General features: G+C 43.2%; 1 protein-coding gene across 5 annotated transcripts in view; it reads right to left on the bottom strand.

The window, feature by feature from the left end:
• The window catches only part of SCN10A (sodium channel, voltage gated, type X alpha subunit), a 94,103-nt gene that overhangs the window by 45,894 nt on the left and 31,795 nt on the right, over positions 1-16,414 (bottom strand). For all 5 annotated transcript variants that reach the window (XM_012735255.1, XM_012735256.1, XM_012735257.1 and 2 more), the window contains 8 exons: positions 11,792-11,920; positions 11,112-11,203; positions 8,811-9,029; positions 8,353-8,413; positions 4,853-4,994; positions 4,514-4,711; positions 3,673-3,843; positions 245-529 (listed from right to left, as the gene is read on the bottom strand). In XM_012735255.1, coding sequence (XP_012590709.1) covers positions 245-529; positions 3,673-3,843; positions 4,514-4,711; positions 4,853-4,994; positions 8,353-8,413; positions 8,811-9,029; positions 11,112-11,203; positions 11,792-11,920 — 1,297 coding nt within the window. The remainder of the gene's footprint in view (positions 1-244; positions 530-3,672; positions 3,844-4,513; positions 4,712-4,852; positions 4,995-8,352; positions 8,414-8,810; positions 9,030-11,111; positions 11,204-11,791; positions 11,921-16,414) is intronic.

Below are 16,414 nucleotides of genomic sequence, written 5' to 3'. Positions count from 1 at the left end.
GAGCTGCTACTTGTATGTGGGGTAAAAACCCAGGCACAGCACCAAGAATTTGGGGGTGACTGGAGCCCTCAGTTGACCTGATGATGTGATCAGGCCTCATGAGAGACTCTGCAATATGAGGGTAGGGCGGGGTGGTGGGCAGAATGATGTCCAAATGATCCTTCTGTGAGTGACCCTTACGGCTTCTTGGCTCAAAGCCTCCAGGTGGGCAACCTAAGAGAGTCTGGAACACTGACAAACTCACCGACACTTCGATAGCTCCAGAGCCAAGCTCACTAGTTGGCAATGTGGGGTGTCCATTTTCTCCATATCCCAAGCCAGGATTGGGGGGTTGACTCTTAGGGAGGGGGCCTTGCTGACCAGCACCTCCACCCAGCAGCAGGGAGCTCCGGTGGTTTTCATGGTCTCCAGGACAGATTCCATCATCTGTGACCACCTCAGGGAAGGAGACATCCCGGCCAGGGGCCCGGAAAAGGAAAACGCTGCCATGGCTAGCCCGCCGTCTCCCAGAGGTAAGACCTAGGAAAGACTGGGGATTGCCGCAGGAAAGCAAGAGGTGAAAACACATCTTGCAGGTAAATCTGGAGCTCATAGTTCCCTCCACCCACTCCTAGTTCTCTGCCTTTATTCTCTTGACCTCCCAGGAACAATTTCAAAATACTAATCTAAATTAGTATTATTCTAAGTATACATGGGGATAGAAAAAAAGGAAAAAAACCTTATTCTTGTCAGAGTCTGAGAAAAGGCTAAGACTTAATGAGAAATTAAAGTACCCTTAAGTTCAGTAAAGAGGTCATCATGGCCAAGGATATGCCAGGGGACAGTCTTGTCACCTGAACATGTTAGATGGTTGTTAATCCCTGGCTATTGGGTTCAATAGAGTTTCTTGGAGTTTATTGCCCCACATACAAAGTTGTGCCCTAAGGACCTATTATACACTCTAGTACTGGAACATGTACACTTTATTTTAGAGTCTAAAATTTAGGCTCTACAATTCATTAGTTCTAACCTATATGGATGTGAGAGCTTGTGTTGCAAAAGAGAAGACAAGAACTTTATAATATAATGAGCTTCCAGGTTCCCTTGAGAAAAACTTTGAATAGTCAACAATGAGGAGACTGAAGGGAGAGTCTAATTTCCTGGAAGAATAATGCCATTCTTCCAAATCAATAAACATTTCCCATCAAAATCTTCTTCTCAGAGAATCATGTAGCTTACAGTTGCCAGAGGAAAGAGGCTAATTCATAAGCCCAAAGACCCTGGAGAATTACTACATTAAGTCAACTAGTTCCCATGAACGCCATGGGACTCTTACCCTAGCAGGCTATCAATTCTGTCCTCGGATCATATAAAGTATTTGTAAAACAGAAACACTGACTTCCTACCAAAATTCTGCTCACACTCCTGATTTTTTTCCTCTTTCCTTAACACCTTTTGACATGCCACAGAGCCATGCCACAGAGCTGGTTTCCTTTCTTGTTAATTTTGAGCACAACCCAGTTTAACAACCATCAGTGCAATTCTTGTGCTATTAGCAGAGCATTCTATCTAGAATATATATCCAAGGACTCAGATCCAAGGATAAACTTTCCCTATTTTTGAACCAAAGAAACATAATTGGCAACTTTTTCAAATGAAGGGATGACTGGGTCGTTTGCATTTGGGTACTACACTAGGCAAACAGGCATTGCCTCCTTGGTCACCAGCTAATATTTAAGAATTAATCTATGTGACAAAGGGTGGGCAGTGGATCTTTGAATCTAAGAATTTGACTTGCATCATTCAAGCAAACCAATTGGTCTCCTGTGGATTCCTAGGAGTACCTTCTGTCTCAGCTCCCCCAGATAATACCATCAACCTTGGTCTCATTGCTGTTGGCCTGAAAATAGTTTTTATGAAAAAGCTGTCTGTGACCTACTTATCATATGACTATACCCAGGAAAAGAGGGAGATATCTTCTTGAACATATCCCAGTCAACCAGTTAGTATTAAAGAATCACACAAATGGTGCCTCCCTGGCTTTGCATATGCATGTTCTTATTTCTGCCTGGATGTACTCCTCCCCACATCCTTCGCATCCTCAACTCATACTCACTATTTATTATTCACTTCAATTATCCCTTCTGCTGTGAAAACATAACTATTCACCCCAAGCCCATATTAGTGGGTATTTTCTCTTTTATTCCCTAAATACCACACATGTGTCTTAACATAATATGTAACATATAGGTAAGCCCATATTAGTGGGTATTTTCTCTTTTATTCCCTAAATATCACACATGTGTCTTAACATAATATGTAACATATAGGTGTTTTATATCTTCCTCCTCAGTCCAAGTGGAAGTCCTGGACTCTATTTCAGTCATGTCTTTATTTCAGCACCTAGTATTGTTGAATTAATAAGACATAATTCCTCTGTTTCACTCTGAAGATAGGCTCAGTTGGAGAGACAAGCACATGCACACACATACACACACACATTCCAGACAATTAACAATTATTGGACATCCAGGTGTTGATTTATGTGGGGCTGACAGAATGGGAAAAGTTAAAGCCTGATGCAGAGAGTCGTTATCATTTTCATGGAAACTGTGATTCATCCTGTTCAATGATTGTCAGAGCCTTGATGAACCCCTCTTTGAGACATCTTCTGAACTGTGCCCTCTCATAGGGCTGCCTAAGAGGCAGAGGGAGGAAGAGCACAGATGGTAACAAATGGTGAAGTGTAGATGTCACTGAGCTGGTGTACATGTGAGCATCTGTGTGTGTGTGTGTGTGTGTATGTGTATGTAAACTTGAGTCTGGGGATGTATAGCTGGTATTCCAAAAAGTATATCATCCTTCACATGAGCACAGGAAAAGGGGAAGTGAGGAAAAATAGTCATGTTGATATCCCTTTCTAGATTATTAGAGGGTGAACTACTCTCTCACAAAGGGACCACTGTGTCTCAGTTCAGTGAAAGGCACATTTGGTGTGCAAAGGACTTTCAAAGGCAAGGGATGTGGGAGGAGGAAACGGTGAGTACAGGGAATCTTGGAGTTGGAAGTAGAAGGTTTTGATGAGAGTAAAACTTGCTTCAGGGCCTGAAGTGAGTTAGCAAAGCAATTCCTAGGCTACATTGTTAGATAGGTGCTAGGATATTCTGTGTCAACGGGTGAGAGTTTGAACTTCAGTGCTGGAGGCATGATGTCAGAAAGGAGCATGTAAATGACTTCAGCACCACGGACAGAGAAATAACTGTGTTCCTGAATTGCTTATCAGTGTGTCAGAAGGAGGTTGCTCTTTGATCTTCACAGGATCCTCAAGGTCAGCATGTCCAATATGGACTCACCATCTTCCCCGAAAACTGGGTTCTGGCTCCAGTGCTCCTGTCTTAGATTTAGTGCACCCATCTAATTACCAATCCTGAAAACAGGGAGTCATGTGGATCTCTATCTTTTGTCCCTATTCTAGTCCCAGTACCATGTTGACCCCAACCCCACCTCACAAAAGTCTTTATAATCTACCTCTTCTTCACATCCAAAATGCTCTTGTACTAGTTTATGCCATCTTTGGGGAGCAGTCTTCCTAATAGCTTCCTAATCTCCCTGCTACAACCTGTCCAATTTCAACCTATTCTCCATGGCAACTGCAAGGGTGGGTAATCTTTAGCACACAACCTGAGCCCTTACCATTCTGCGCTGATTATAAGGCTCAGATTGGGGTGACTTGTTGTCATCTGTGGAGCCCTCTGACATCTTTGGCTTCATCTTGTGCCTTCTCTCACTGGCAGATTTGAAGACTGGAGGTGACCCATTGTGGGAGTGGAGAGAAGCTGTATCAATCCCCAGTGCTTCCAGCATCTGAAGAAAGAGAACAGCAGCTGCAGCCAACAGTATCTGGTTGAGCTTAGCATAACTGCATCCCCCAGACGTGGGCTGTCACAGAGACAAGGGCATCTGAAACAGAGGAGATCAGGATTATAACCTGGATGGTTGTGGGACTGAGAGATATCAAAAGAGCCATGTGTGGGTCACCTCCCTTATTCACACCCTATGGTAGACACTGTTGGTGGCCTGCCCAGATCCCCCTACCAGGTCAGCACACCCAAGTCCAGCTGTTTAAGTGTTATCTGCTAATGGCTCACAACTGCAGCATTCTGTAGAGAATTTCCTTTGAATATACATTTGGTTGGAGCAGGAAGAAGATGCAAGTACCTAGCCCTCTTCACTCAAGGTAGGGCTAACTTGAGCTCCCCATGAGATCAAATCAAGGTAGTCTCTGGCTTGGGTCATCTTCTTGATTAAATCTACCCTACTCCATCCTGTTTCCTTCATTTTCTTCCTTCCTGCTCCTCTCCCTTTCCCTCCATAAGTCACTTGTACAAGATCTTCACTCAGGGTCTTTTATGAGAAAACCTGACCTCAGATGAATCTTCCCATGGTTCCCTAGAATGACAGGTTTAAACTATGTGACTGGTGCAGACCAAACATAGCCTGCAGTGATTTCACAAAGCTTCCACCTCTCACAGACCTCCTGCTCCTTCCGGAGCATCTCAAGGGCCTCTTGGAACTTCTTCTCCTTTGCTTCAATTTCATCAATCGTTGCCTGGTTCTGTTCTTCATATGCCATGGTGACCACAGCCAAGATCAAATTGACCAGGTAGAAGGATCCCAGGAAGATGACAAGCACAAAAAAGACCATATAGATTTTTCCAGAAGCCCTCAGGGTCTGCAGATTCAAGAGAAAGAAGGGAGGCATGTACCTAGGGCACATGGGCCTCTGATGTCAGAATCCTGCCAGGAAAATGTGAACATGCAGCTAACCCACCAGCATCCATACAAGTTAGTATGGAGACATGCGAATGGATACCTGCTGGTAGAGGCGTTCCCAGGAATCCTGTGTCATGAGGCGGAATAGTGACAGAAAAGCCCAGGAGAAGGAATCAAAGCTGGTGTAGTTAAAATCCGGGTTGTCAAATGTTTTCAAGCAGAAATAACCTTCAGGGCAGTGTCTGCAGCAAGAACAAAGGAAGTCATTCATTGCACAGCCCCTTCCTTCCTGGAGGCAAAGCGGTGCACAGGATTGGAAATTAGAGATTGGAATTCAAGGCCTGGCCGACTGTTTATCAGCTGGCTGACTGGGTACCTCATCTGTTAGGTCTCAGTTTCTTTTGTCCATAAAATGGGGGTGATAATACTTACTCTTCAGAGATTCATGCAGAAGGTAGTGGCCTGGAAAAAGCCGGCTGACTGCCCAGACATGACCTTATAAGGAGGTAAGCTCTTTGCCAGTTCACACAAAGGGAGGGAGAGTCAGTATCAATAATGCAGACTTAAAACCCTCAACCTGGCCAGCTGGCATCACCTGTGGAGTTGTCTATCAAAGGAAGACACACATTAGCTAAGTTCACTGACCAATTATATGGAACAATGAAAAGAACACTTTCCACTTACTGAGCACTTACTGCCCCCCACCTTCTAAGTGCTATACAAATACTATAATTTAATCCTTTTGACAATTTTTAATAGATATGGAAGCTGTAGTTCAGAAAGAAGAAGTCAGTTCCTAAAGCCACACAGATGGCAACATCTTTATTTAAAAAGAAAAATATAATTGCCAATTAGCCTATGAAGGCTGATCTATGGAGGAAGGGCAAGTCAAAGATGACCACTTTGTGAGTATTGGTGTGGGCAGTGCTGGACTCTTCTCTATCATAAGAAGGAGGTAGATTGATATCAAAAAGTATGTCTAAGCTCAGGATGTGTGAAATGCTTTTATCTTCCCCAGTGGTATGTCCTGGCTGAAGAAAGAGCAATAGTTGCTAGTTGCTAGTCTGGGATTCTATTACTCAAGGATTCCTCCTCCCAACCCAACCTTTTGGTCTGTCTTTTTTCCAGACATCAATGGAAATGCCCAATCCTGGCACCCATGCAAATGATTGGGAATCCTGCAACTTAATAAGCTACTCTATTTCTACCCCCCCCCCCAATTTTGGTTCAGAGACTGCTAAACCACCTTTAAATATCGTCTCTTTATGTTGGAGGTAGGGAGCCAGTGCTGTCTGAAGACCAACCTCAGCTCAGTGGGATGAGCATGAGGCCAGGTGGGTGATAAGGAACTCCAGGGAATGGACATCAGAAATTCTCGGCAGCCATGAAGGCCTGCTTACTGCTGAACTGTCTTTGTTCAATTCACTATAAAAAGACTGCTGGAAATGAAATGTAGTGAACCTACATTACATCTTTAAGTGAACCTTAAAGATTCAAAAATAAAATAAATAAACACTGTCTCTTAATTTTCTTCCCCAAGGATCTAGTCCCCCATTCTCTGTAGGTTTGCTAGTTAACTCCAGGAGCAGACTTATTTCTATGCTGTCTATAGAGCCCCACCATGCCTTGCATAGCTCAATAGCTAACTTCTCAATAGATCAACAGTTAACTCTATGAAATTTAATGAGAATGTGGTGGAAAGATTCTTGTAATGATTGTGCCTTCAGCATAGTAAATATTTCATGTAAAATAAAAATGAAAATTCATGTTTTAATCTGAGACATTACCAAAAAGATGACTTGGAATATGTGAAGGAATGGTGAAAATCAATGGATATTGCCTAGTATTTGCTCTTTACCCAGTTGTTCTCCTATACCGCATCTGGTCAGTGTGGGCCTTCACCCAGGGCCCACGCTTCTCTGCCGCCAGTGCAAGCCCTAGGTTTAGTGCTTAGCCCCTTTGGGGCTTCTTCTGCCCATCCACCTGAGCTTGTTTCTCTTTACCACCCCAGTTCTATCCACTCCTTCAACACCTGGCCAGGACCTGCTAAGCAGGGGATCTGGCCTCTCTTAGAAATGGGGGTTCATGAACAGATGCCACAGCTTTACTATGGACAATGCTTGTTATCATGTAGACAGGAAAGTGTCATTGGTGGGGAGGTCCTTCTGTTTAAACTTAAGATAAAGGCCAATGAAAATGGACTTCAGAACAACCCATTTTCTGAGTCCAAGAACTAAATGCCAACTATATTTGTGAATAAAGAGACCAAGAAGCCCCTATGTTGATAATTTTTTCCTGTTTGTCTCATCACTAGATCTACCTGAGACTGTTTTGCTAGTAGGCTGTTTAAGGAAAAACTCCATATGGCTTCCACACAGCTCCACTCGGACAATATGGGACTTTCAGTCTCCCAAGGTGTGGAGCCATGTGAATCTGATCTTCCATCTCCCCAGTCACAGAAGTGGAAGTTCTGTTACTTCAGCTCTTTCTGATCACTTCAGTGGCCAAAACTCTTGGTCTTGCATTCTATGCTACCAACTAGGGATGATCTCCGTTCAGATTTACACAGCTCTGAGACATCCTACCTGTTCTTCAAACTTTCATTGCCACATCCAGGAAAGCTCCCTTAGCCTTCCTCATCACTGCCCTGTGTTTCTGCAGTTCCCAGGACCTCTAGCACAGCACTGGTTCTCCACCACATAGCACCTTTATGTATATGCATCAGAGTTCATAAACTGGCAACTTGCAGGCTGAGTGATTGAAAAGTTCATTTGCTTGACTCACAATATATTGACAGCTTTTGAAATTGGTAACCAATGTTTGGGATATTTCAAAGGAATATTTAAAATTTCTGTCTCTTCTTTTAAAATTGAATGAGTTGAAAGTAGTGGCCAGATGGAAGTTGGATTGAGCAGGGCCTCCTGCTTTTAAATGGGCATCAACCCACATTGCCATGGCTCCTATATAACCCACTCTTCTCTTTGGTGGTTGTGCGTGACCTCTGTGAGAACTTGAAATTGCAAGTCTGAAGTATGCTGCTGCTTCTCTCATGAGGACAATGAAGTCCACGTGATGAAGTTGTAATGATTACATGTAGATCATCTGACTCAAAACATAGTTAGTAAATATTAGCTAATTTTTAGGAGTTTTCTTGCAAAAATGGCCACAATTTATCTCTGTATCTATATCCAGCTTATCCCCTCAAGGGCAGAATCTATTTTCCCATCCCTTTGGATCTAGAATGACCTCTGACTTACTTTGGTCAACAAAATGCAATAGAAAAGATGCTGTGTTAATTCTAAGCCTAGGTCTCAAGATACCTTGTACATTTTTTACTTTTTCAATGGCATTCATTCCTCTGTCCTGAGAACAAGCTCAGGCTAACCTCTGGGGGTTAAGACACCACATGGAGCAGAGACAAGTCACCCTAGTTGAGGCCATCCTAGATCAGCTGGTCTCCTCATAATTTCTGGGATGATGGAAGCCATCACTCATTAGTTTTTAGACCTTCCTCAGGACCCATGACTTTGTCTTTGTTCAGAAAATGCTAATAATAAGAAGAAAAGACTGTTGGACTCTTGTGATTGGTGGGGCACTCACCCTGAATCAGATCCATTACCGCACAGTAAGGGGTCAGTAGTGCCTGGCTTTATGTAGAAGTCTGCAAAGTAAAGGAAGAGGTGAGAACTGCACATATAGTTACAAACCCTCCTACTCAAGCCTTTCAAGGTGGGGCAATACTTCCTTATCCTCTACTTGAGCAAAGCAAGTTTCCTAGGCTATGTGCATCCCATGGACTCATTGGGACACCCAAAAGGGGAAAGTTCCATCTGGGAAGAGAAAAGCTGAGCAGTGACTTCAGCTGTGAAACACCTCCAGCAGAGGAGGAATGACTTGCCTAGATTTACAGCTTATTTCCTTATAAAAGGGACACTGGGCAACAGAAAGTGGACCCCAATGTAAAACGCAACTCAGGAGAAGTGTTTCAGCAGAAGAGAGATATTAAAGATGTCTATGTGTACAGGTAAGCAGGGATTAAAACCCACTGTCAACTACACCTTTGTCCTTATGGCAGAAATTCCACTCAAGTGTTCCATAAGAGAAATTGGCTGTCTTGTTGAGAGCTGTGCAATTCCGGACACATTTGTTCTTGAGGTTTCCCTTGAAGAGCTGCAGCCCCACCAAGGCAAACACACTCAGGCAGAAGATGGTGAGGATGGTCACATCAGCCAGCTTCCTCACTGAGTGGATGAGGGCCCCCACGATGACCTTCAATCCTGTGGGAAGAGGACAGTGATGCTCTCAATGGGCAAGGCATCACACACAAGAGCACACACCTATGCCTGGCGTGCTCACCTCCTCCTATGTACAGGTGTGAAGTCATTACAAACTTTGAGGCAGTTGCAAGATGGATCCTCATCTGAACTTTGTTATAACCTTGGGAGGCTGGCAGGCAGAGACTATTGCCCCATTGTGAAGATGAGGCCACCAAAGCCCAAGCAAGGAATTTCTTGCTTGGGCTAATAATTAGGGCTAATAATTATTAATGATAGCAATTTGATTAGAAAAAGTTGTTGGATACCTACTGTTGTCTGGATATCTTGCTAGGTATAAGGAGACTATCTCACTCAAGTCATTTGGCATTTGTCTTTCTTCATGCACCTCACTTTTGGGAGGTGACTCAAGACTGGGGACACATGAACCTCAGTGTGTGTGTGTGTGAGAGAGAGAGAGAGAGAGAGAGAGAGAGAGAGAGAGAAAGGGAGGGAGGGAAGGAGGAAGGGTGGGAGGGAAAGGGATAGAGGGAAGGAACATAGCAATACAGTGAGACCAAGAGAGACACTGAGGTACAAACAGTATCTGAGAAAGAGCTATCTCAGAGCCAAGAACAGTTGGCAACATATATGGAGTCCCACTTGTTTAAGGAGGGGTGATTTGTTACTCTGCCAAAAGATATCACTTTCTTTGGAAGCACAGCTTCACAGGTAGAGAAACCCTGGCCAAGGAAGCAGTCTGGAGTTTTCCTTTGCCTTATATTTTAACCAACAGAGAAGCACTGTGCACTCTGTGTGTCAGTCTCTGCACAGGGAGCTGGTGACAGTTAAGGCATGAAGAATGTGTGTGTGTGTGTGTGTGTGTGTGTGTGTGTGTGAGGGGTATCTGGTATCTGACAATTGAGGAGAAACCCAGCATACAGGGCCCCAAACCAAAGCCTGGAGGTGAGGATGGAGTGGTGTGGCGTGCAGGGAAGTTGAGGAAGGCCAAGGAGTCAAATAGTGGCCAAGCCCTGAGGAATGAGCGTGAGTTGAGTGGAGAGAAGGAAAGAGTCTCCTGATAGAAGCAGAAGGTTGGAGGCTGGGAGATGTGCAAAGGTTTGCCATATTTGTGGAGCCACTGGACCATGATGTGAAGTGGAGAGAAGAGATAAATGAGACAGGAGAGGGTGTACAAACAGTCCAGGGCAGAGTAGGGTCCTCTTGGCTGAGAGTGGTTGAGGGAGACACCTTGGGGTAGAAATGCTATGGCATCAGTTCTCCTCATGGGGAAGTTTGTCCAGTGGCAGTTGGTAAAGACTTTCCAGTTTCTCCTTCAAAACCAGTCACAGAATGGTACAAAGGGACTTCCACTCATGCTTGAGTGTCTCTATTTTCCTGATGAGGGAAAGGATACTCAGGAGTGAGGGAGAAGAGGTACTCTGTAAGATTACAAGGGTAAAGTATTGAGTCTTGTCTCAGTGGGTTATCTGATGACCTCACCATCCCTCCCACCGACCCAGCAGGGAGCGAGGAGTTCACTGTGCTCCTGGTGGTGACAGAGATCTTGGAACGCCAATAAGATGAGCTCTGGTGGACTGGTTTTGTTCCTAAATGCTTTGTAACCAAGAATTGCCTAATTCTTTTCTACTTTGGGACTCCAAAGACAGGACTGAGCCTCAAACTTTCAGATCTCTGGAAATGGGAAAGTCACTCACCAGAGTGTGGATCTATCTTCTTTCTTTAGTTTACAGTACAAATGAGAATCTAACTGGAGATTTGCCTGAACCCCACACCAAGAACATAAAATGAAGACATGATCTTTTCGGACTTTATCAGTGACACGAACATGAGGTACTGTGGACACAGCACTGGCACAGGAAGTAGGACATTAGGTTTCTGGGGTTATACTCTGCCTCTTACTAGTGATGAGGCCTCAAACTTGTATTTTCTGTTTTCTGGTTTTTAATATCTCTCTCAAGTGGGGGAAAGAATCCTTACCCTGGAACCTCAGAGGGCTCTATATGTGAAAATCCAAAGAAGGATATTAGGTTATGGAAACCAACATGTGTTCTGTGATTAAATGTGCTGGTTAAAGCAGCTCACCAGGGATCACAGAAACTGTCTTTAAAGCTCTGAGAACTCTGAACGTCCGCAGGCCTGAGATCCCTCGGAGATCTGTTGCTTCACCAACATATCTGTAGAACCAGAAGTCATTCAGCATCTCTACAAGGAGAGAAACTAAGAACCAGGCAATGCATGCAACACAAATAAGGATAACATTCAGTAACATGGGCCTACCAAGGACCCGGAACAGACACTGAATCTAGTAGCACTTTTACATATAAACTGACTGCAATGGTACCATAATTATTAGCATATCTTTCAGAATGGCCCCTTTGCATGGTGATCTAGGTGGCCTGATGTGCTTCATGACGGGGAGATAGTCAATCATGTTGACTTGACCAACCAATCTCCTTAGACAGTGGGTCCTCAAGGAAGACCTGTTGTGTAGGTTCAAGGCTGAGCTTTGTATAATCCACTTTGAAAACCAGTTATCAGCTCCAATTTTCAGTCTCCAATTTCTCCCTGAGGGTGTAGGTATGACCCTAGAAAGTGACTCTCAGTGCAACACTCCATGGCACGGAGACCCAACAAGATCCTACCTCATGCAGTTCCAAAAGAAGAAGCTACACTGAGGTAAGGACACACCCCAGATTGTGAACCTGGACACACCCACAAGCCCCATAGGAACACACAGACACAAGAGAGGGAGAAGCACTCACGCCAGGGTAATGACACTGAAATCCAGCCAGTTCCAAGGATCTCGCAGGTAAGTGAACTCATTCAGACAAAATCCTCTCGCCAGTATCTTTATCAAGGCTTCAAAGGTGTAAATGCCAGTGAAGACATATCTGGGGGGGGGGGGAGAAGGAAAAGGAGTATTGACTCTGCCATGGAGAGAGCACAGGGGGAGAGCTGCTGTGATTGTCCCAAAGGAAACAGTGCCAACAACATCACCACGGTGGCGAAGGGGAGACAGTAAGGAGACCACGGGTAGACAGGGGAACACGGGTAGACACAGGAGGGGCATAGGGAGGGAGGCAGGTGTCTGAGGTGGTTGGCGTGTCTGCTCCTCTGAAGGTGGACGGAGGGTGATGGCAAGTGTAGAAACACAGCAAGGTTCAGAACAGGATTTTCCTGTTCCATGAGGTTCTCACAGGCTCCTTGCCATGAGGGGAGCTGGAGGCCCCTCTCCCAACCTGTTACTGGCTGAAGATGTGGAAGAGGGGTAAAGTTCTGCTACATCTCTCCTCTCCAAACTCCTCTACTTCTGTCTTTTCTTCTTGTACCAAGCCTGCTCTGCCGGTGGGTGGTTCTGACCTCAGGGTCCCAATCTAAGAGCCATGTAAGGCAGGAATCAACTATCTGTCATGGAAGAAAAAAGCATCTAAATCCACAAACATTTTCTCAGGAACATGGATTCTGCTAGAGGAAGTCACTCAATGCGGCCCTTTTATTCTGCTGGGCATGTTGTAGGTTTTGACTTCAAGAGAGGGATTTGGAGCTGAAGTTAAAAGCGAGGTAGTATTTCTCCCATGTTTAGAAAACCTCATTCAACTACAACTGTGGTTCCTGAACTCTGACAGCTTCTGAACCAGCTGGAGGTCTTGTTTTAACAGGGTTGTGGACTTTCCTCCCAGAGTTACTAATAAAGAAACCTGGGGTAGGGTCCAAGTGTTAACATTTCTAACAAGTGCCCAGCTGATGCTAAAGTTGTTGGCTTGTGTAAGGGGACCCTATGAGAACTGCTGACAAAGAGAACTAAGATACATACTAAATCATGCATGATTTTGAATACATTAATCAAAAACATTAAAATAGGAGGGCCTTTGATTAAATATGGAAGAAAAATATAAAAATATATAAAATAAAAATAATGGCAGCTTGAACATATGTATTTACTGCCATCTTTTCTGGACTCCTTAAAGAACAATAAAGGGATTTTTTTTTAAAAAAAGATTTATTTGTGTATACAGAACTGGGGTACAGGCCAGAGGCTCAGGGGCGGTGAAAGGCTTCACCAGAGACAGAGTAGGGAACAGAACAGGCAGATTGATGAAGTACACTGCTGAGGGGAGCAGCGGGTGGGTCAGGAGAGGTCTGCCACACCATGTGGTCACCTCCGGGGCAGGTGGGAATCGAACTCATGCGGAAACAGCTCTAGATTCTCAGTGCTGTGCTTTAACCCACTGCGCCACCAGGGAGGGCCAATAAAGGGATTTTTTAAAGACAAAGATAAGAGAGCACAAGAGCATTTTGGAGTCAGAGAGCAGATGGATATGTGGAAACTGACAGAACAAAGAGGAAAGCTGAAAGTTGAGCTGAAAGTGGCAAGTTCTCTGTAATGTAGAACTCACTGCCCAGGACTTAATGATGCAGCCAACAAATATGGCTGGAAAGACAGTTTGAGTCTTTATAAGGAGCAGTTGGGCTTTCCAGTCCTCACTTTGTACCATCCAATCATAAGAAACTTTCCTGACTACTCTGGAAATAGATCCTAAATTCTCTTAAGAATTGAAGAAAAGGGAGAGTATTGCATCCTGAGACAGGACTACAAAGGAAAAATGTCATACAGAAAGGCAGACAACTCCCACCCCCACTCTATACCTCAAAGCCCCTTTGCTTCCTAGAAGCCCAAGATGAGGGTGTATCAGGAATTTGAATGATGCTTCTAATACCAAAGATTAAATCAAACAAACAGGGCAAAAGAAAAGAAAATGAGACAACCAAGAACAGAATAAATGTGAGGGGAAAGCCCTATCATTAAATTTTCAGAGAGTATTGAGACTTGAGAAGATACTGAACAAAACAGAAAATAAAAGTAAGACCATTCAAAGAAAAAACAGAAAGTTGGAAAATAAAGATCTGGTAGCAAAAGCAAAACACTAAGGGAAATAAGGTTGAGGAAATCTCACAAAAAGTGAAACAGAAGACTGGAATAGATAAGAGGTGATGAAGAGTATGAAAATTAGAAAATCAGAACAATAGTATAATGTCTGAGTAATCAGAGATCTAGAAGGAAACATAGAAATAGACCAGAGGGGCCCTCCCTGGTGGTGCAGTGGGCTAAAGCACAGCACTGTGAAGCTGTCTTCAGACACTGCAGCACAAGTTCGATCCCCAGCCAGGGAGGTGAACCACATGGCACAGCAGACCCTCCTGACCTGCTGCTGCTCAGCAGTGTATTTCAGTCAATCTGCCTGTTCTGCTCACCACTCTTTCTCTGGTGAATACTCTCACCCCCCACACCTCTGGCCTGTACCCCATTTCTGTGAGCATAAATAAATAAATCTAAAAAAAAAAAAAAGAAGAAGAACTAGACCAGAGGAATTCATCAAAGAAATAATGCAAGAAAATGTGCACAAACTGAAGGATCTTAGTAGTCAGTTGAAAATGCCCACAGATATTCAGGAAACTTAATAAAAAGGGTTATATCAAAACATAAAATCACTAAATTTCAGAGAAGTCTAAATTTAAAGAGAAGTCTAAAGTTAAAAACAAATTTTAGGGAGTGTAAAACAGATCACATATAAAGGATTGAGAATCAAAATAACAGATTTCTTCATTGCATTTTTAGAGGTTTGAAGACAAAGGAGCAAAGCTTTCAAATTTGGAGGAAAACAACAATTTCTAATCTAGAATTTCTTTTCTAGTTAAACTGTTAAAATGAGGGTAGAATAAAAACAACCACAGTTATATTAAATCTAAGAAAATTTACATTTCATCTACTCTTCCAGGTAAGTTACTAGAGGATGTGTTCCACCCAAATAAGGAAGAAACAAGTAAAGATGTCATGGGGTGCAGGGGACAGAAAAATGGGAGCCAAAGGAAGCTACAGAAGGTAAAATTTCCACAAAAGAGCTATGCTTCTGATCTAAAGAACAACCAAGCCAGACTGAGGCAGGAGATGAAGGACTCTGGAAGTGTTTTCCACAAGAAAAACTGTTGACAAAAGATAAGCTGAGTTGTTTTAAAATTTAAACAATAATCAATTCTCCAGGGAAGAATCTGGGAACAAATTAGTGACGAGTACATAGAAAATTGAGCAAATGATGAAAGGAAATCATTATTAAATCCTGAAAAAGCAAATACATTGTGGAAAAAGGAAATGCAATCAAAGTATATATAGCACAACACCTCTATAATTAGTATGTAGCAACACTATTACTATATAATTACATATGCAGTCAGACTATGTATGTATTGTCTGCTTTTTAGCCAAAAATCATGACATAAGCAAATTGAGAAGATGAGGGTCAGAGAAAATGAGTGTGTATATGTGGACTTACTCCTTCTTCATAACAGGAAGCTAATAGATAACATCAAAAGTGTGGGAAAAAATAGTACTATGAGTATATTATTAGAGATAGGGAGATATCAGAAGAAAAAGGTAAAACAGCTAAAAGTGATTGCCTCTGGGAATACGGGATTAGGGGTGAGGAGATGAGAAATAGGAAATTGCTGTTTTTGTTAGAATCTCTATAGAACACTGTGACCTTTTAAACCATGAACCTGTATATCTTAAATGAAAGTAAAAATCAAATTAAAATGTGAATAACAGTGATATTTTTTCATATCTCTGAGAGAAGAAAAAGTGCTTGAAATCACTCATGAAGAAATCTGTAGCTGGCTGGATAGCTGCTTGAGCTGTCAGCTTCCCTGTCTTGGTTCCCCCCACTCTTTATGTTTTCTAAATTAGAAAATCTTAACTCAGAATTACAGGTTGTTGGCAAGCTTTGATGGATCCTTCTGACTTTTCAGATCAAACAGAGGCCAGAAATTATGAAGCGAATTCTGTCTAAAGAGTACTTTGAGCAGAGCACCATGAGAGCATGCTGGGAGCTCACGGTGGAGGGCCTTGACTTGGGAGGCCGCTGACGGTGCCACAGCCATGCTCTGGTGTGTTTCGATTCAGAAAGCATTTCTACATGTTCAGTTGCAGCATTTGGAGGTGATTTTTAAAACGGCAAAGGCAAATCCTAAATGTTTTTCTTGATGAATAAAGACAATCATTAGGGGTTGGGGAATGTCAAATTCTCCAACTCTGAGCCTTTTGCACTGCCGCTCGACTTCAAGAAATTCTGGTGTCTAGTCGTTAAAAAATCCTACTATGTAGGCACTCAAGTCAAAGAGCCACAGTATTCAAAACCCTGACTGTATTTGCAAAGTCTGTGCACTTGGATCCAAAGAACAGGTGCCTTAAAATAATTAGAAAACACTGAAGCCTTTCTTTGTGTTTGTTGGTCTGTTTACCAGTCAGCAAGCAGTGTGGGAATGCAGTCCCCACAGAGGTACAGAAGTACAAGAATAAACTTGTGCTCACTTTTTGTTTCAGTCCTGTAGGC

The sequence above is a fragment of the Condylura cristata genome, unplaced genomic scaffold (assembly GCF_000260355.1).
Source record: "Condylura cristata isolate star-nosed mole 26May11 unplaced genomic scaffold, ConCri1.0 scaffold00004, whole genome shotgun sequence".
Lineage (NCBI taxonomy): Eukaryota > Metazoa > Chordata > Mammalia > Eulipotyphla > Talpidae > Condylura > Condylura cristata.
Note: the sequence above shows the minus strand (reverse complement) of the source record. Positions and strands in the feature narration are given on the sequence as shown.